Raw genomic sequence first — 20,856 nt, 5'->3', positions numbered from 1 at the left:
ATGGGGTGTAGGGGCTGTGGTTAGTGGGAGGGTGGACACTCTGTAGAAATCAACTTTGTACATTTTTAGGCATTTTCTCTTTTTGGGCTGAGGTCCTCAGCAGGCTTGGAGGGGTATTGTGCAACACACAGTATGACTTATGTTTGAATTGGGAAAGTTTTTACTGTATGGAACAGCAAGACTCAATCTGCTTTCCCGTTCCTTTCTTATCATTACCTGTGTTCAAACTTTGCATGCAAAGAAAACCACGTTGATTCATTGATCTTTGGCATGCTGCATTATGCACTTTGGCAGCCTGGTAAAGGCTCCCTTGGCTCTCCTGTTTACAGTAGTCGGAATTCCTCTGGTCTGTTGATACAATTTGTGGCCTCCTTCAGCCTCACTCTTCATAGTGAGTCTGACTCCTGTCAAATGGGGCAAGGGGCTAGTCCAGAGAAATCTGTATCTCTAGACAACCACTGTGCATTAAATCTAGTTTAAGTGCTTTGTATTTTGCCTCTTAAGCCATGTATGGCTACTAAAAAAAATTTTTTTTTAACCATATAAGTTTAATGGAGATGATTTACTGGGTAACTTAAGACATTGAGTTTTTTTGGGGGGTAATATTTGTTTTCTCACTGTCTGGCACATAACAGTCTTGTATCTTATTTTCTCCCTCAGACTCCTTTTTCTGCTTTCTCACATACATTTTTTTTCTTTAATATTGTTAAACTTAGGGAGAAAAGAAGCCCTTTTGATTTGTACCATTTTGTGCCTCTAATGAAGTAAGATCAAGTAAAACACACCTATTTTCTTCAAAAGTAAATTCCTTTCTTAAAAAAAAAAATAATGCCCCCCACTTAAAAAATTCAGTGGCTTCCTGATCATTACGCAAAATAGCCTCTTTCCCCTCATTAGAGATAGTTACGTAGTTACATTTATCCTCCTTCTTGATCACTGTGGAAAACCAGGGAGGGAAACTGAGTGAGTAGAACAAACCCAGTGGCTGAGTTCAAGGTTACCTGGATCATTTTAAAGTGCTTTCAGTTTAAATGCTAAAGTTAATGTTTATCCCCAAATCATCCTCTTCTGATGTTTGCAGCATCTGTGGAGTCGGACAGACCACTGCGCCAATGGCTAACTCATTTTGGCTTTCTTACTTAAGAGCCCCCTTTAGAGTAAGATTATGGGACACCCTGGAACTTATGCCCTGATGCTTTCTTCTTCTTCCTTCTCTCCTCTTCCTTACTTTTTAAAAGAGGCGTATGTTTTCTTTTTTTCTAAACATTTATTAAAACAATTTTTTTCTTCATGTTTATTTTTGAGAGAGTGAGCATGAGTGCGTGGGGGAGGGGCAGAGAAGGGGAGACAGAGGATCCCAAGCAGGCTCCACACTGAGAGATAGCACTGAGCCCGATGTGGGGCTCAAACTCCCGAACCACGAGATCATGACCTGAGCCAAAGTCGGACACTTAACTGACTGGGCCACCCAGGTGCCCCAAGAGGCATATATTTTCTAAAACTAAGTTATCATCTAAACTGCCTTCCCAGTTATTATTTATTTTCTTGTTTATTTAGGCTAGTGATTCTCCGATGTTAATGCTCCTCAGCATCACCTGGCTGGCAGGCTTGCATAAACAAATGGCTGGGCAGCACCCTGGGTTTTGTCACAGTGGGCCTCAGGTCTTCAGTCCCAAAGGCATTTCAGACACGTTCCCAGTTGATGCTAATAATGTGGCTTGGATGAGGAATATACCTTGAACCACTTGCCTAGACTGTTGGTTTTTTCTATCCGTTTGCTGGTTTGTTCAGTTTTTTTTTTCCCCCCACCAAAAGGGTAGAGATTCTTCAGATTGTATTCGCCTATGTTTCCTGGAAGCTCTGTATATTTAATTCTTAGGTCAGGCCGCTAGCATGAAAGAGTACCCAGAAATTTGCCTTATGTTTTCATTGTGAAGGGCTTGGTTGGGGCAGGAGTGTGAGATGTGCGGCTTCTTGCTCCTTCCCCCAGTGAAGAACTTAATGCCCAATCTCTTACAGTTTCGACAGATCTTTATAGACTTTCTCAACACAGCATTCTAGGAAGCCTTCTGAAGGTTGATTGACCTGGCCCTTAATTGAGACTAATTGAATAGATATTATTTTTTAGTTTCCCTAATTGTTTGTATTATTCCTTTGATACTTGAGGTTTACTTCATCTCCCCCAAATCCCTCTCTTGGTCTCAAACTTCTCAGCTCTCATGAGAGTGTGTGCTGAGGGTGGGTGTGTGGGCCCTTATCATTTACTAGTACTGTGTCCCTACTGCATGCTTTATCTGTGTTATCTCCTTCAACCTAGCCAACCTTACACAGTAAAAACAATTATTCCCATTTTACGGATGCAGGAAACAAGGCTCTGGATTGGTATTTTACTGATCAGCTTTACAATTACTGCCTCTGAGGTTAAAGCCGAATTCTAACTCCCAAGCCAATGTTCTTTTCATATTACCTGCCTTTAGGATAGTTGGAGATGAGCCCTGAGTACAGAAGGAAACTTAACCAGGGCATATATAAGCATACTTGAAATTTCACTTAATGTCACTTGTCAGACTTGGCAATGTGGTGTATATGCCCATAAGCAATAGTCTGAAGTGTTAAATTTCCAAAATACTCAATTTACAAGAGTGATTGTAAACCAGTTGAAAAATAATCTGATTCTGTACTTTAAGTGTAAAGCCCGCATGGCACATTTACAAATAACTTCATTCACATTTTCTTCTTCAGTGCTAAAACCCCTGTAAATCAAGAATTGGATAAATAAGCCAACTCTCATATGGTAGGAGGCTTTTCTAGTGAAATACTAGCGTGGTAGTTGAGAGAACTTTGTTTTAATTTCAGTTTCACTCAATTTGTCAAATGTGGGGGAGGACTGTAGTGATGGACCTCAGTTTTCTTGTTTAAAAAGAGTATGATAGAAATTTTCGCCTCTCTTATTTGTCTGAGAGGGGAATAAATAAATACTATGTGTAAAGCCCTTTGAGGGCTCTGGAAGAAAGATTCTATGTAATTTCAACATTATTCATGGTCCATCAGGCTCTCCAGGGTGTCACCAGCAAAGAAAGATTTTTACATCCTATCCCACATTTACAGTATAAAACCAAGGTATTGTTTGTGGCTGTGAAAATCTCCTGTAATTGTGCCTGCAGGGGTGCTCCTATCACAGAGCCTAGGGCCCTGGCTCACCCAAGAGGGCCAGCTCCCAAGGCAGAGGGAGAGTGAACCTCAGTTAAACGGTACCTTGCTCCTGAGAGGATGTGCGCCCCGCCCCCCCCCCCCCCCCCACAGTAATCATCTATGTCTGTCAACCTGTTGAGTAGCAGAATCACTTCCTTGACCCTTCTCTGCTCTCTGCCGCTTGATCCTGTAGTTCATTATTCTGAGATGACTCTAGAGGGGACTGTCCTCTGTCCTGCTCAGTTCTGTAATATGTCTCTCATTCTTACCGTGTTCCTATTGATACAACCCTGCCTCATCTAAGGCCTCTGTAAGAACTAGCATATTTCTGGCCATTCTGTATTGGAGACTGGATCAATACTGTTTCGACTCACCAGTTCCTTTCTGATTGTTAAGCAGTATTTTCATTCTTGAGCTTTAGGTTTTGTATACCTCTCCCTTCTGAATCTTAGGCTGGGGTTCCACAGCTCAGAAAGGTTAGGCCCAGATTGTTGTCCTTTAGTTAAATGGTAGCCTGAAAAATTAGGATGTAAGTTATCTGTACATCCAGCAACTTAGTGCATCTTCCTCTTTTTTATTTTTTGTGTTCATTTGTTTGTAGCAAATGTAGTGTTTAGTGTACATCTTTATCTTTACAGTGTTGGGTAATTAATTTATTTCTTTCTCTGCTCTTTCTCACAAGAGCTCCTGACTAGCTTATTGCCAAATCTGTTTCCCTTAATGGTCTTCCTGAATTCTTTGTGTTATCTGAGTAATTTTTCCTCTTGCTGCTTGGCATTGTCTAGCCACTGAAATTAGGCTGATTCTATCCGTGCTTCTCTCTGGCTTGGAATGTGACAGAGCTTGTACCCAGCCATGTCCCTCAGTCTTCTGATGGGACTCTTTTTGGTTTTTCTCTCTCCTTCTCTGTGTTTTTTAAAACAAATTTTGTCTGTCCACTCTTTTCCAAGTTTTTCATGGGTTCAAATAGTTTCCCTCATCCCTGCAACTGCTAGACTGAAGTCACCAAAACACACACACTTCAGAACTGATCCAGGCTTGTGGCCAGCTTAACTGAAGAGTCTTGAGCTGACATGGAAGTTAGTTTGTTTATTTAGGCTCTGATTTAGTGCCTATCAGGCAAATGACTGATTTGCCTGATAGTTAATTTTTATAGTGCCTATCAGGCAAATGACTACCTGAATGTTTCATGTTTAAAAATGAAATTAAATTTCAAATGGGCTCTGACTCTGCAAGAAGCATCCCAAACTGTGTAATCCCTTTTCTTGGTAACATGTTTCGTTTCTCAAGTTATCATTTCTGTGTCCCTTTGTTTCTTCCATTCGGTACACACACCTTCTGCCTCATTCAGTTTCAGTTGTTTTGAGTAGTAACTCCTCTTGTGGGGCTTTTTCAGTCTTCTTTTCAGAAGTCTGGCCCCTAACAATTTTTATGTGTGATCTCACTAAACAAAGAACTAGTGTGTGTGTGTGTGTGTGTGTGTGTGTGTGTGTGTGTGTGTGTGAGAGAGAGAGAGAGAGAGAGAGCGTGCGCGCGCGTGCGTGCGTGTGTGTGTGTGTGTGTGTGTGTGTATAGGAAGCCTGCCATATTTCCTCCCTGCCCCACAGAAAATGTGTTTTCTGGAAGCCCTTTTGACACTGAAGTGAATGCCCACTGGCCCTCCCTTGCTGAATTCCCCTGAGAGGGGAGAAAGGAGGAAAGAGAGGGAGGCCTTTATGCTTGTTGTCATATCTTTTGTTTCTGCTGATTATACACAAAGTAAGTTGTAAATAGCTCTCTCACACACCATGATTCCTTTGAGGTATGTCCTGGAGAGTAGATATGCACTCAGCTTCAGCTTACCCAGGGGATTTTAGAGGGTCCCTTTCAAGGCCTCTTACTTCCTGTTACAGTTCTAGCACAATGAAATTTAGATGAGTACCAGACAATTACCATTCTCATAATTAAACCTGTGGCATACTGTTCAGAAATATTAGCCGATGAGTTTAATATTTTTTATTGTTTTTAACATAAATGTTTTTATTTAATAGCAAAAGATACTAAAATGCAAAAAAGCATAAAAAAATATGATGTCCCCTTAGTCTTACCATTTTTCAGAGATAAAAATCACTGTGAAACATTTGTGAAAATCCTTATAGAGAACACCAGCATGAAAGAAAGCAGATTTGGAGTTCTCCAAATCAATTTAAATTTTATATTCCAGGAAAACCATGGTTAGGTACACACCATATTTTATTATCTTAATTTAAACTGGAGTGATAATAAGGAGCCAGACAATTTATGTCTGCTGTATCTGTCAGTCATGTTTTTGATCGCTTATAGCTAGCTGTCTCACTACTGAGGGTTGTAAATCAAAAGGCCTAATTGTCTAGGTGTGCAGAGTTAAAACTAATTAGGTTACCAACTTTTATATTTTTTGGTTTTTCCTTGGTATATTTTGATGAATTAAGAAACAGATATAGCTTGTTTTCCCCTTAAAATTTTTTTCTTTACCTGATAATGCCACTAAATGTAATGAAGGGGGAGAGTATTATTAAATGGTGAACCCATTAGTAAAGCTGCAGCTTTGTTTTAAATCTCAATTTCCTAATCTTTAAAATATGGGAGTCCATTTTCATGGATCCTGATGGCTTTTTTTTCTGCTCAGAAACTCTAGGATTCTAAGTTTTTGAGTGCTAAGTCACGTCCCTAGTGTAGTTCTTTTCGTGATTTGGATTGTTGAAACACTCTAGTAGCCTGGCACTGTTTTCTTCTAACTTATTCACAGACCTTTTTGTTCTCTCTCAGAAACTGTGTATTTCTAAGTGTCTGACGTTGTAATTGAGTGTAATTGTAGTTGTTTAACTTTCTCCTTTCCTCTCAAGAGTGTTTATAAAATGTATTCTGTGGGGCAGAGGGTGGTAAAAAGGAACTAGAAACTTAGTATTGGTGATACAGTCAAATACTAGTAAGGTAAGTGGGAATTTGTTTTGTGTACATAAAATAAAGTATTATTTACACTTAATTTACAATATATATATATTCTGGCTCATGGAATCTGCTTTAATCAGTTAACTCATCATATATATTGAGGTTTTACAGGAAGCTGTGTGTTGGGTTTTCTTTTCCTGTGGAATATTCTAAGATGAATTTTTCCCCCAGTTCTTCTATTGCCCCATAGGGAGAATTACTGTTGCAGAACTCATTAGTGCCCCTCCATATGTCAGCTGAGGGGTGGCATCAGCATCAGCCTGCATGTGCCACAACACACATGCACAGTGTCTCTGCTCTTCTCCATGCCCCATTTCTTTCTCATTCCTCAAGTTAGAGGCTAAATTCCTTTCACATTGCTTATGTTGTCCTAGACCACAAAGCAAGTAGTAGGTCTTGATAACACACCTTCTCCACTTCCTTTGTCTTTTTTGTAATTTCTTTCATATGAAACATCAGCAAATGCCTCTAGAATGTAAGCCACTAAATGCAACTATTGCATGTTTTTCATTAACTTCTTTGAAATATGTTCTGTCTTTTTATTTTTTTAAGAGGCCTCATGCTTTTTTTAAAAAGTTTTTAACAATTTATTTATTTTGAGAGAGAGGCTGGAAGAGAGAGAGAATCCTACTTTCAGTGCAGAGCTCAGTGTGGAGTTAGAACCCATAAACCATGGGATCATAACCTGAGCTGAAATCTAGAGTGGGGTGCTCAACCGACTGATCCACCCAGGCACCCCTGTTCTCAGTCTTGTCGAGCTAGTTACCTATACTGAAGCCTTGGTTTTGTTTTGTTTTGTGTTGTGTTGTATTGTGTTTTGAATTGTCAAATGGAGATGCTCATATCCTGTAAGTTGCAAAGAAAAAAACAGGTTAATCTGCATGTAAGGTGCCCACAGGGTAGCATGACCGCAAGTGCTCAGTAAATGTGACTCTCTTCCTTCTCCTTTTGGGCTCCAGTGTGAAATTTGTGGGTAAAGAACAGTTAATTTCAAAGAAAGATGATAATCTGCCCATGTCAACTTAGGGACATAGGCAAGAAGAGAGAATGCAGGACTTGAAAGAAATTGGAGAGTTGGTCCTACAAATGAAGAATCGGCTCAGTGCTCTTTTTAAATATTAGTAATATTCAGTGAGGAACTTGCAAAGTGGACTTTATTGAAAGTTGTTTAGATTTAGAGAAGTGAACTGATTTGTGGGTCAAAAGAAGAGGGAAATACCTTCTAAGGCAGCATACTTGGCTGAAAACTTATCTCTGAGCAAAGAAAATTGACTGGCACAGATAATCCTAAGTGGAGTTAAAGCACAGAACAAAACAGCAGAGGTGGGCTCTGATGGGGAAAGAAGACAGGGTGAAGCTGATTGATGGACCAAGATTCTGAACTACATAGTTGTATGATTCATAAAAGTAGTGTATGTTTGGAAATGCTGAGTAGTGATTCAGAGAAGTTTTTTAAAAAGCAGAAAGCAGGTTTAGGTGGAATCTAAATCCTTTTGTCTTTATCTCAGAAAAAATCTAAAATGAAGTAAGTAGGTGACAGTAGGTGACATTTTGGGATGAGATCAACTAATTAGCTAATTTAGTTTTGAAAGGGAATCTTAAGTGACTTTCAGTGTAGAATTTTAGATATAGAGAAATGTTCTAAATTATAATTGTTTTCTTATTTTTATTATGGAAACAGACATAAAATAAGCCTCTTCAATAAAATTTAGAGATAGTAAATAAATAACAAGTATTGATAAACAGAATCTGTCTGTGCTAACCTACTCCATGAATAGGAAAAATAAATTTGATCAGGTAAATGGTGAAAAGGAATATTATTCATTATAGAATGCAATGTTTTTCACTCACTTAAGCAAATTAAATGACAGAGGGGAAAAGAGTCACCAGTATCAAGAAGAGATTCTACATTTCTTTCTCTCTTTACGTTAACCTTCTCTGCTTTCATCCAGAGATATTTATATAATGCCTACTTTGTGCTACATGCTGTGGATACAAGGGGGAATAAAAATTTTGTATATCTTTTATTCTTGGAATTTACCTTCTGGTAGTTCATAAACTTGATTACATGGTATTTACAATATACTTGACATACTGAGTGTCAAAAACCAATGGAGTCATGATGGCCTGTTTCATACCTGCAGTTGGGATGTCCCTGCTTCTTTCTGGATCTAATGTGTTTCTGTGCAGTTCTCAGCAGCCTCCACATCCAGCATCTAACTTGGCCATGTTCCCCCAGGTTCCAGTGGCATGTGCTGGCAGAGTGCTGGGTGCAGACTTTTGCCCAAACCTGGAGGAGCCAGACCAGAGGCTGGAAGTCCAGGTTGGAGTCTTATTGCTTTATTAGTTGGGGGTGGTGTGACAGACACAGTGGTCCCTGAAGGCCATACAAGTATAGCAGGGCCATCAGGAGTTGGACAACTGTTGAGACAGGTGTAAAAGAGGAGCCAAGGTAGCATGTGTGCAATGAGAGGTCCTTTTCAGGATAAATTGTCTGTAACTGGAGATAATTAATTTACTCATTCAAGAAATGATACATACTGCAGTGGATAAGAGCATGGTTTCTGCCTCACTTGACAAAGTTACAGTGAGGCCTTTGTCAAGTTACTTTATCAAACTAAGCTTTAGTTTTCCCATCTGTAAAACGGAGATTCACCACCCAAAGTGATTATAAGGAGTAAGTGTTCTAACTTCTACCTGGTAGTTCGCAAAGGGCCTGGCACATAATGGGCACTCAGTAAATATTAGCTTTTATCTTTTAAAAGTATCATGTGCTCAGCACTGTGCTTGGCACTGGAGACACATGGTGAGCAAGTCATGCTTCCTGCATTATTATCCCTCAGGTCAGGAGAATAGAAGCCATTCAGCTGGGCACTGTATAGAAAAATATGATTTAATGATAAGTATCTTCCCTTTTCATGTATTAGGAGATATGTCATGTGACACAATATTAAGTTTATTAATACAGTGAAAGTATTTACTTGGAATTCAGTTCATGTTATGTGGTCTTGGGAGATTAGAAGTAGTTTGGTGTATATCAGATTAAGAATGTAAATATGACACCGTGGCCGAAGACCTAGCTCTGTTTTTATGTGCCTATTAAGATTTAAGGGATGTGTGTGCCAGTAATGCAAAGATACTGGCTGAAGTTGTAACATGGATGGCATCCCCTAGCATGAGCAAACACATAATATTTTTTTAGGGACTCCATTTGGCATCACTTTCTAAATTTTCAGACTGATGGGATGAGCATGGTAAGCTTGGTCTTAAAACATTTTTACTATTTAGACACCCCATATGAGACAGGAGAATAGTTTTAAAAATTGACTTCTTCACAGTTGGAGTGAAGGTAGAAGTGGTGGTAGGAGGAGGTTTCAGTTTTTATGGTACTGAAGAGTATACCATCTCCTGCACACCTGCTCTTGGCCTAGGGAAGACCACCTGAGCTCTGCTGTGCCACAAGCTGGTACTGCCCGGGTGTTGTATGGCTATGGTACAACAGAAAAGCAGGTGTGACACATATGAGACATGATCATGTATTTCCCAGTTTTAGAAAGCTAACAGCTTGTGTGTGACACACAAATGCAGAGTGATGGAAGGCTTTTCATGGAAAGTGGTCTGATCCTTGACCTCCTTGGGTAGGACGAGTGATGTTCTTCAAACACATCACCTGGAATGGTCTGTCATGGGTGGTTGTTGGATAATCTGTTTGTGAACCTTGAGTTATGGAGCAAAAAGCAATGGGTTTTGCAGATGTGACTGCGTCAAATAAAACTGAAAGAGACCAATGGAGCATATTATTTTAACATACCAAGAGAGAAAATGTATATTTACTGGTTTAAGTGAAACCCTGGTTGTAGGTAGTTAAACATTTGTAGAGTTGACAATTCAGCACGGTCCTTGCAAAGAAGACCAAGCCCCTGGGCAAAGAAATGAGTCTCATTTTATTGGGCTCCTCCTTTTGCAACACTATTTTGGCAGACTGAGTGGAAAGGTTGATTCTATTCAAAGATAGTCAAGTACGGTGAATTGGTGGATTAACTGGGACCCATTTGAACCATTTCCTTCTCTTTTTTCCTCTTCTTTTCTAAATATGGCTTCCATACATTTTAATAATATCTGGTACATATCCATATTATGGCAGTCATAAAAAACCTGACACTTAATAATGTTCTTCACCGACTAACAATTTTGGGAGTAGTTTTTCGCTTAGAGTCCTTTCATTCTTGCCATGGCATGTGTTCTGGTCTTCCTCCCCCCTGCCCCAGGAACGAGCCATTTCTTAGTTTTTCGTCTAATTCTGCACTCCAGGGAACTCACTATAATACATGCCAGAGGCATCTATTTTTCCTACTTGGATCTCAGGCTGTCCCAGGGCCAGGCATTATATCCACTAGAGGATTTGCTGTTTGGCCTCTTGATTCTGAGAACAGCCTCTTGTACACCTCGATTTAGGAGCAATGGTTTATTTATATCCTTTCCTATGAAGGATTTTCATTTAGACATACAGTGCACCCATATCTGATTTACTTTTGTATTTTAACTGACATAATTTCTCATGACTGGTGGAGTTCCTTTCTGCTCTTACCTTTTTCCTTTTCACTCTTTTTTGCTATCCCTAAAATTTCAGATGGCTTAGCAACTTTATTGCTTAATAATCCCAAGATCCCTGACACTCTTTCATGAACGCATCTTTGGTTTTGAGTAACTTTTATCCTGGAAGTCTGTGTTTGACTTGACTTTTGCGAGGGTATCTGCTGGCTTTTTGTGTTAATATGCTTAACTTTGAAAAGTAGCTGGAAATCAAGACTTAGATTCACTGTCTAATTTTGTTGATTTTCCTCAGTGGTTTTTGAAGTGGGTATGAAACTGTGTACTTTGTTTAGCTTTGGAGGTTAACTGATATTAGCAAAAAATTGTGCTCTGATGTAGTTGTTTTCTAGGAAGTGGTTATTCTAGTTTAGACTTCCCTTAATTGCTATTAAATATTGTATTTTCAATCAGAGAAAAGTTACTTTTTGAGTCTAACTGTGCTTCATCCTGCATTAAGTTGTTACAGCTAACCCAACAGTTTCTTTCTTGGTTGGGAATTCAAGATGTGGGATTGACTTGATATTTTTCACCACTAAAGTGCTTAGAAAATTAGAGTAAATAATGAACCAATATTTCAGTACCAGATTAGACACAATTTACTGTGATGTTTCATAAACCACAGACTCCTTTCTTCTGTGAATGCGTGAAGGATCACTTTTTTTTTCCCAGACATACCGGGGTGCAAGTGTAAATTTCCATAAAATTTAAATGAGGTGCTTCCTGTAATTAATGAACAATTGTGGCTGCTCTCTAGTCTGCATTGTAATTAACCGTGATCAGGCTTGTTTAGTGATGACACTGTTCCTGTAATAATTTGACAAGCTACTGTGAATTTGCCAGGTTATTAAACAACCTGCAGCATTCACTTATGGAATCACAGGGATGAGCCTGGCGGCTGGCTGCTGCTAGTTAAATGCAGCGTAAGGGTGAACTGAAAGCTGCTTATTGAAGTCTATCGATCACCATGACCAGATTTAAATTCCTATGATTTTGGAGAAGTTAATTAATTTTGTGTGGGTTGTCTTGAAAACTTTTTATTGCATAATAAACCTGCTAGGGCAAAACTGGTCATTTTTATGAACTCATAATGAAGCCAGCAAATTTTCTATATTATTATGACCAACATGCACTACACAGAATCTGAGGTTTCCCCTTCCCACCCTATTAAACAGGTATAATTATTTAAAAAACAACAACAAGCAAATTCATTCACAACATTCCTCAAATACAAGTTCATTCTGTGTGTGTGTGTGTGTGTGTGTGTGTGTGTTAGAAACAGCAGATGACCTTGTGCTAAACACAGTCATGTTGCAGGTAGAGCGAGCCATCTAAGTGGACCTTATGTCCATGGTCACTAGTGCACCCGCCTTCCCCAACCCCCCTTCAGGTTAAGAACTGTTCAAAACGTTACTGTCTAGTTACTGTGGTGTCTTTCATTCAGATTCTGTTTATTGACTAAACCACAAGGATTCCTGCCCAAAGTACCAGGCGGTCTATGCTTGACTGATTTTGATTTTCTAACATCAGCCCTGGGGTTTATTTGAAAAATGTACATACACTGCAGCTTTAACAAGTCAAGTGACTGCATGTTTTTGACCACGGAGTAGAGTATATCTGAAGATCATTAAATTTAGGGGGGGAGAAGAGGGGTGGAGAATAAGTGTAGTAGTCATTGTACCATTGCAGAATGTGTGTGTGTGTGTGTGTGTGTGTGTGTGTGTGTGTGACACATGGTTTTTGTCTTTTCATCTTCTCCAAGAGCCAGAAAGTTTCCTGCCGTTCTCTTTCCAGCTATTGACAAATGATTGCCAGATGTGAGATCTTTGCAGTGCTCTTTTCCTCAGCAAACCTGCAGCGATGGGATATTTGATTCTCCCTTGCCCATTTCATCTCCTTTCCACATCTGCCAGGGACACACAAGCAATACATCCCTACATGAGAGTTTAAAGTTTATTCAGCTCCTTTTTCCTCTCCGATACAGTGTTTGGAGACAACAGAATGAGGTCCATATGACTCTCTCCCAACTTCACTGTATGAAATTAGTTGTTTATTTTACTTATCTACCTCTTAGTAATTGAACTATTTCATTTTAGTTTCGGTCCATGGAAAATTTGATGCAACTCTGGGAGTGCTAAGAGTTTCCTATTGTTGTCTGCTTGCTGCAAGTATGCCATCATCTTGACTTCTCTCTGATCGCCTCAGTTCTGATACAAACTACACTGTTGGTTTCATAGAACTTCCTAGGAAAGTAATTTTAATAAACAACTGTCAAAATATTAAGTGTAGCATGTCTATAAAATTCAGTAGGCATTTAAGATTAAAAGAGCCATCTATGAGGGGGGAAATTAAACTTGTTTGGCTTGATTAGCTTATGCTGTATTTGTGTCTATTGTCAAAGTTGATATGGATGAGGTCCTAGTTTTAATCCCAAAGAGTTTATAAAAGAGAAAGTACACTGAGTTTGTGAGGCATCTGAAATTAGGCTGTACAGGCCACACACATAATCACTAACATGCACAGAAGCCTTTTGCATCTGCTTGGAATCTGTATTGATATTGATTTTTTTTTTCTCATCTCAGTTTAAAGATATTTTCCAAAATACTCTTATAGCTTATGTTCATACTATAGGGTGGGCTGACACAGGTGGCCTTTCAGTTTTCCTATTACACTTTTTGGCAAAGAAAAAGGTCCCTTATTCCCTGAATAAGATCAGCGTTTTTTTGTGTTTTTTTTTTAACATTTAAAAAATAATCCATAAAATGTCTGCCACATGTTCTCTAGTTGATGGAAATGTTTTCCAAATTAGAGCTGTAGTATTGGACTCTTACTGTATCAGTGCTAGTATGTTTACTGTTTCTGCTACCCTGTTAGCTACTCTTACCTACCTGTGATTATGTGAATTTATATTTTTTGTGAACTTAAAATGATGAATATAAGATAATTATTGTTTCTGAATTTCAGTATTGAACAAGAATTTTGGTTTTTGTTAAGAAAAGAAGTAAATGGCTTTGCTCATTATTAGAATCAAAATAAGAAAAGTCTGAAGTCTGTTTCTCAGTATGTTCTTTGAGAAAATAACAAAACAGCAAAACTTAACAAGAAGAAAAACAAAAAGCCAACAGCCCCTGAAATGAATAAATCCTACTAAGCCCAAGACAGATAGGTAAACCAAACTCATCAAAAACATATACATGAAATGTGTGTAACTTTTTGTATATCCATTATATTATACCTCTCTGTAAAGTTTAAAAAAGGTAAAGGGGTAAAACTGCTTGCCACAAGTTGCCAATATGTTATATGTTTCAACTAGAAGTATGTGTGGATTAGGATAGAAGAAAATTATCATTGAAAATACAGATAATGATAAACTGTCAACATGTTCTCTCTCAAAAACAAGATGATGATCACGATGAAGGTGTTAAGTTTAAACAACACTCCTCAAAACAACATTGTCAAAATCAAAAAGGATCCCTGTGGAAAAGTTTATATTTTTATTGTCCTTTGACATTCTCTGAGGACTGACGCCATGTTAGGCACTCAGTGGATGCCAGTGGCTGGGAAGGTGGAGGTGAAGAGCTCTTTCATAAAACAACAAGGTTAAGAACTCCTGTGGCAGGAGCCAAGTTCCTCCGAGTGTAGATCACTTCACGTAATTTGCCTTTGCTAATGCATTTGCTGGTTTCTCATGCCTTCCTGCTTTTTCCTCAACATGGTTACTCTGGGAGGCAGAGAGGTGCTAAGCAGTGGAGGTGTCATCCGGCCCGTGTACCTAGGGAACGTCCTTCAGAGGACGACTTGTCACCAGCCGTCAAAGAAGAGAGTGGCTTTGTGGTCTCTGAACATCTGGCAGCGCTGCACAGGAAGCTGAGGGGGTGTCATTAATTGTGATGAAATAATTTAAACCATCAGGAATAAATGAGGCTGTTAAGCTAAGTTCAGATTCCATTTGCCATGCACATGTGTCTAGCAGCCTGTGTGCAGTTAAAAAAAATTGAATTATATTAGCTCATGAGTAGAAGTGAAACAGATACTGTAAATGAAACAAGTTGCTGTGTAGTGATGACATCGTGTTGAACCACTTCACAGAGTTGCAGTTTGTAGGATCAATATATTGAAAGTGGTACATTATTTAATGAATTTTCATATAAAAGCATGCTTAGGGTCTTGAGGGATAGAGTAAGGACCATTGGTTTATTGGAACACAGGATGGGTAAGTGGATGAGTAAAAAGAAGCAAGCCATTGAGTCAAGGCGGATTGAGTAGGTGGGGTTCTTAGCCTGCTAAGCCAGCTGGATTGATGCAGAGCTCACCTTTCTATGGAGTTTGGCTTGGGGTACAGTATTCAGTGCAGTTGTTCTGTATACATACTCTAGGCAGGAGGACAGTTTTTCTCTGTAACCCACATTGGATGTTCCTTTGAGAGCTTCTGACTCTTTGGGCACATCTACATTGTTTTCTTGAGGATAGGGACAACTATCTATGGTAATAGATTATTCCTCAAGCAGACAGACATATTTTCAAGGCTTTCTGAAATCATGAAGACTGATTTCAAGTGTGATTTTCAAGTACTGTGGAAAGAGACGGCCCTAATTTCTTTACAAAGAAAAGACTGTCAGGTTTGGAATGTTGGGGCATCTCTGAGGTTTTGAGCACTAAACTGAGCAATGGTGTGCATGTTCCAAAGTACATTTCTAAAATAAAAGTCATTCCCTTACACATAAGCAGAGTTTTCAAACATGAACTTTCATTTACAAATCAACATAGGAATTTGAAAAATAAAGTGAGAGTTTTTTAGATACAGAAAGCCTTTTTGAAAACCACCACGGAGGTAATCCCTTTGTCACATACAGGCGATGGTGCAGAGCGCCAGCAAAACTTGGACAAGGGTCATTTTACTACAAATGTCTTCCCTTACTTTGTTCTATCGGTCCCCTCTAGCATATTGCCTTTCTCTTTTCCTTGTTGTGTACCTCTTTTTTCTTTCCTTTCCTTCTCCATTTTTTCTTTCCATTATTTTTATTCCTTTATACTTGATTCTCTTCACAACCAACCTATTCTATCCTCCATAAAAGTGAACTGAAGTTCTGTTTTCATTTATAGTCCTAGTTTTCTGCTAGTTAAGATTAATATTCCCAGTTACTTAAACTGTAACCTTAAAAATTTCGGGTTGCATTTTTACATAAATTTGTCTGACCAGTGGTGGATTTTTTTAAGGAATGTGAATGGACCTCGATTCGTTTTTTGTTTTTTTTTTTTTTTTTTTTAAAAGAATGTACGATACTCACTAAATTATCCCTTTTCTTGGACTTTTGAGTCGAACTGTTACTGATGAAAGCTAGAAATATGTGGCTCCCAGTTACCATTTTCCTTCTTCCCCTGACATAAGGAGGAAGACATGGAAATGAAAGTACCCTGAGTTTCCTGACATCTAATAAAACAACCAGTAGTTAGGATATTGCTTTTGTGTATTTTGATCTTGGGATTTCAGTTTAATTGATGAAATAGAACATGAAGATTGAGTTCTTCAGATCTGTTTTTTTTTTGCATTGTTGGAAGGGTTGAAGGGTTGTGTGTATGCATAGGCATTGTGTCTAGCAAATAGCAAGTAGTAAATGCATTATTGTCATTATATAAATGTATTTTACCAATGTCGGTTATGCAGATAGAAATTAGGAAAAAAATTTTGCCTGAAAATTGCAAATACCTCAGCCATTTAAATAATATTCACTTTTGGGGCGCCTGGGTGGCTCAGGCAATTGAGCGTCTGACTTCAGCTTAGGTTATGATCTCGCAGTTCGTGAGTTCGAGCCCCACATTGGCTTGCTGCTGTCAAGCTTGTCAGCACAAGCCCACCTTGGATTCTCCATCCCCCTCTCTCTTTCCCTACACTGCTTGCGCTCTCCCTCAAATAAATAAATATTAAAAAAATAATATTCACTTTTAAATAGTTTTAGAATTTTTTTTCCTAAGAATAAGGAATCCAACATAGTAACATAGGGAATTTTGAACAAAATACCTATGCTTTTCTTTACTTGGAAGAAATCTCTGCATTCTGTAGTGCATTTATTTGTTTCTCAAAACAAATAAGAAAATGATAGTATACTCAGTAGTTGTTTGAAGTTTTCTTTTGCAAGAATCTTAGTAAATACTTAATAGATAAAAAGCAGTTTCACACACTTAAGTTCCCTCCTCCCCTTTTCAGTTTTGGTGGAGTATGGATTGGATGTCCTACATATATTCAGGACCTTTTTAAAAATTTTTCTGCTGCTGTTGTTACTATTACTCTCTGCTTTTAAGTGGCATTAAATTTGTGGATTCTGTATCTTGAGTTCTATAGATCAGGTACATTATAGATTAAATGTTGGTCATATTATCTAGATTTCAGATAACCAACTTAACATAAGTTCCTGTTGGGAACTGTCAGTATGAATATAAGAAATGTTGATTAAGATGCTTATTTTACTTTATGTAAGTTCCTGAGTCATAATAGCTTCATAGATGCTTCATAGGAGGAAGAAAAGATAGAAAAACAGGAAGTATTTTAATTCTTGGCTTGAATAGAGAGAATTGTACGTTTATGTGGGAATGTGTGCATGTATGTGGGTTTTGTATATACCTACAATGTATATGTCATTACATAGTAATCCATATTTCTTATGTTTATAAGAATAGCTAGTGATATTCTGTTTGAATATTTTGAGTTAGTCATAATAAGTAACATTACATAAATGAAGATTTATACTGAAAACACATAGTTCACCTAGGTCCACCTGCAAAAGAAAGAAAAACTTCTGTTAGGATAGATAATGGAATCTCAATTTATATGTGAGATGCTTTATTTTTTTTAATGTTTGTTTATTTTGAGGGAGCGAGAGGGAGAGAGAGAACACGTATGCAGGAGGAGCAGAGAGAGAGAAAGAGAAAGAGACACCCCAAGCAGCCTCCACGCTGTCAGCACGGAGCCTCACGTGGGGCTTGAACTCACAAACCCTGAGATCATGACCTGAGCCAAAACCAAGACTTAGACACTTAACTGACTGAGCCACCCAGGCGCCTCATTTTGAAAACATGTGTGTGAGATTCTTTAGGACTCAGTATTTTTTAAAATATGGTTTCATAACTTAAACCTGGAAATTAGCTGAATTTATGTAATCTAATGTCTTCATTTTATGTATTTGGAAACCCAGGTCCAGAAATTTTAAGATTTAGCCTAAATGACATAGTTGGCAAAACATTCTCCATTTCTGATGTCAGAGCCTTTAAGATATTTTTTACTGGTTTTTAGTCCTTCAGAGTTTATAAGCATTATACAGCAGTGCTCTAAGTTTTGTTTTCTTATCATGGAATATTATTTCATCTATTGTGTCCCTTGTTCTTTATAATCTGAGTATTAAGAATGCAAGGAGGCTACATTTTTAGGTACCACAGTAATGGTGTTAGCAAGTTCCCTCATGAAAACAGCAGATCCTTCTGCCTGATACAGGAAATATGCTAACCTGATGCTAAGAAATGGAATGTTTGGCTCTGGCTTTTTTGCTTTTATTTTCTAGTGTGAGTTCTAGTATATAGGTGTTTGACAAAAGCTAACTCTTGAACATTAAGAGGTGGAAATAGTTCCATCTAAATTTCTCTGTTTCAAAAGAGAAGTGCCATTACAGACCTCTGAAGAATGGAATTACCCAAGAATATAAGTGTTATTTTTTAATGTTCAGTACCTGCCACTGGAGCTTCATGGAGCATAGATGCAGGGCAAGTACCCTTGAAATCATTGTTACGATGAAAACCATTTTTAAGTGCCTTTTTGAATATGGTACTGTGTTTGCATCCTATAGAAAGTGAGCTGAATAGACAGTGTCTCTGCCCTCTAGGAGTTTATAATCAAAAACAGAGAATGTAGCTGACATCTGTTACTGTATTAATGTCCTACAAATAAACATTGATCAAATACATAAATAAAAGTTTTATATCACAGACATGTAAAAACCTTTTTACTTGCCTGATTAAATAGGTAAATAGACATCCTTACTCCCACACTGAAACTATCCATGGACATTGTAAAATGACTATAGTGGAATAATCCTGACACCAAGACAGTCCTTTATATTGTTATTTTTAAGGGTTTCCAAAGAGCGCTGGCATTACCATGATGTTACTGATAGCTTATTTAAGCGGGTCTGGATTCAGGCATGCTTTTAGCTTTCTGGTTAAATTTTCCTTCCTTTCTAGAATTTTCTCATTTCAAACTGTTGACTAGTGGTACTTGTGATTGTAAACCAGCAGCCTGGAGTGTACTTTAAAAATTTTATCCAAGCCCCTGATGTTAACAGAAATGATTTTCTAAAAAACTAGCAGCCTTTTTTTCCCCTCTTCAAATTGCTAGAAACTGCATGAAAACAAATGTTGGAGCTTAGGGTTGATGCTGTAACAAGATGAGGTTATATATCCAAAAGGCTTTGAGGGAAATATTGGTAAAAAGATTTAAGTTCACAATTTTGGAATAAACAGATCTGGTTGTAAGTTTAAGTAAAGCTATACAAAACTAAAATTAAACATACAAGTGTTGGCAGGGGGAGATAGGTATTAAGTTTGATAAAATGTTTTCTTTTTGCATGCTTCAGTTTTAATGCAGGGTATTTTAGCAGTCACTTCATTTTTGAAGTGTGAACATTGGGAAGTCTAAAGGTAAACCTGTCTTAAAGTTCAAAATGTTAAAAAAATAGCCATCCCTAGCCCAGTGTAGGTGTCTGTCTGTGTAAATTAAAGCATGTGGATGCATAAATTAATTAGAAGAACAGTTGCTGATATAAATCAAACTTATTTGGTATACTGATGAAATGAGCATTGTTTATAAGATTATCTTGTTATTTAATCTCTTCTATATAAACCTGGCTGGTTAGCATTATGAAGTAATAATACAATTAATGTGATGATGGTATACTTTTTCTTGGTACAGGCCTGATCCTGCAGGCCTTTCTTGACTGGGATTTGTGTATATAGAGGGCCATAAGAACTGGAAATTTTAATTAGCAAGAATGTTCCTCCCCTCCCCCTCCAGTTATGTGCTGTCCCTAGGATAGTTTATTCTTTTCGAACCACTCATCTGCTGACCCTAGAAGGAAAAACTGCCTTCAGATACTATTTTCTCAAAACTGTGCAGAGTTCATTATGAGAGTTGCTTGCTATCTTGTAGCTATATGCCACTGTGCCACTGGGTCTCAAATAAAGAGAAAATTTTACTTATAAATGAAGCCATTAGGAATTTCTTGAATAAACAAAGTTTTTTTTTTCTTTGATGTGCAAAGGAATTTTGCTCATAACTCCTAGTCATAGAAGTCCATGTCAACACATGCAAGGACCATTCGCTATCTTTCATGTGCAAGGGAAAGCATTCCTGTCAGCTAGGGAGCAGAAAACAGAAACACTTGAAAAAAAATAAACAGAATCCTAGTGCAAAAAAAAAAAATTGTTAGTGTCATTAGTTGGAACTTGATTCAGGACTTTTGCTTGGTATTTTTTGCCCTTTTTACTCTGCTTGCTTTCCTCATCCCCATCCCCCAGAGGTTGGTTTCTTTATGTCCCAAAATGAAAACTTTGTTTTGGGGAAATTAAATCAAAGGTGTGTATTTTACTGATTTTGCTCTCAGGTTGCTTAACTACTTCATGGCATTCTTTTAGTCTTTAACAGAATTTGGAGTGGTGTCTAATAATTTAACTAAGGACTTGCAGAGAAAAAAAATGTCACAGGTGATTTACTTTGATTTACTTTTATGAATGGAACCTGATGACTGATATTTGTTGTTGCTACCTAAGCTCATCTAGAGAATGGATTTAGAACAGTGTCCTTTTAGGGTTAATACACAGAGCAGTTATGAGTGTGTATAATGACAGCTTTCTTTTTTATTTTTTAATGTTTATTTTTGAAAGAGAGACAGAGTATGAGTGGGGGAGGGGCAGAGAGAGAGGGACACAATCCAAAGCAGGCTCCAGGCTCTGAGCTGTCTGCAGAGCCCAACGCAGGGCTTGAACCTACGAACCACGAGATCATGACCTGAGCTGAAGTTGGATGCTTAACCGCTTAACCGACTGAGCCACCCAGGCGCC

General features: G+C 38.1%; 1 protein-coding gene across 14 annotated transcripts in view; it reads left to right on the top strand.

Moving 5' to 3' along the window:
• Window positions 1–20,856, top strand: part of BNC2 (basonuclin 2) — a 436,316-nt gene that overhangs the window by 170,216 nt on the left and 245,244 nt on the right. For 9 of the 14 annotated variants that reach the window (XM_019415417.2, XM_019415420.2, XM_053907962.1 and 6 more), the window contains one exon: window positions 8,402–8,485. The exons of the other annotated variants lie outside the window; for them this stretch is intronic. In XM_019415417.2, coding sequence (XP_019270962.1) covers window positions 8,402–8,485 — 84 coding nt within the window. The remainder of the gene's footprint in view (window positions 1–8,401; window positions 8,486–20,856) is intronic. 14 annotated transcript variants of the gene reach the window in all.

Source organism: Panthera pardus, unplaced genomic scaffold (genome assembly GCF_024362965.1).
Source record: "Panthera pardus isolate Hobbes unplaced genomic scaffold, ASM2436296v1 HiC_scaffold_20, whole genome shotgun sequence".
NCBI lineage: Eukaryota > Metazoa > Chordata > Mammalia > Carnivora > Felidae > Panthera > Panthera pardus.
This window is presented reverse-complemented; position numbering and strand designations above follow the sequence as displayed.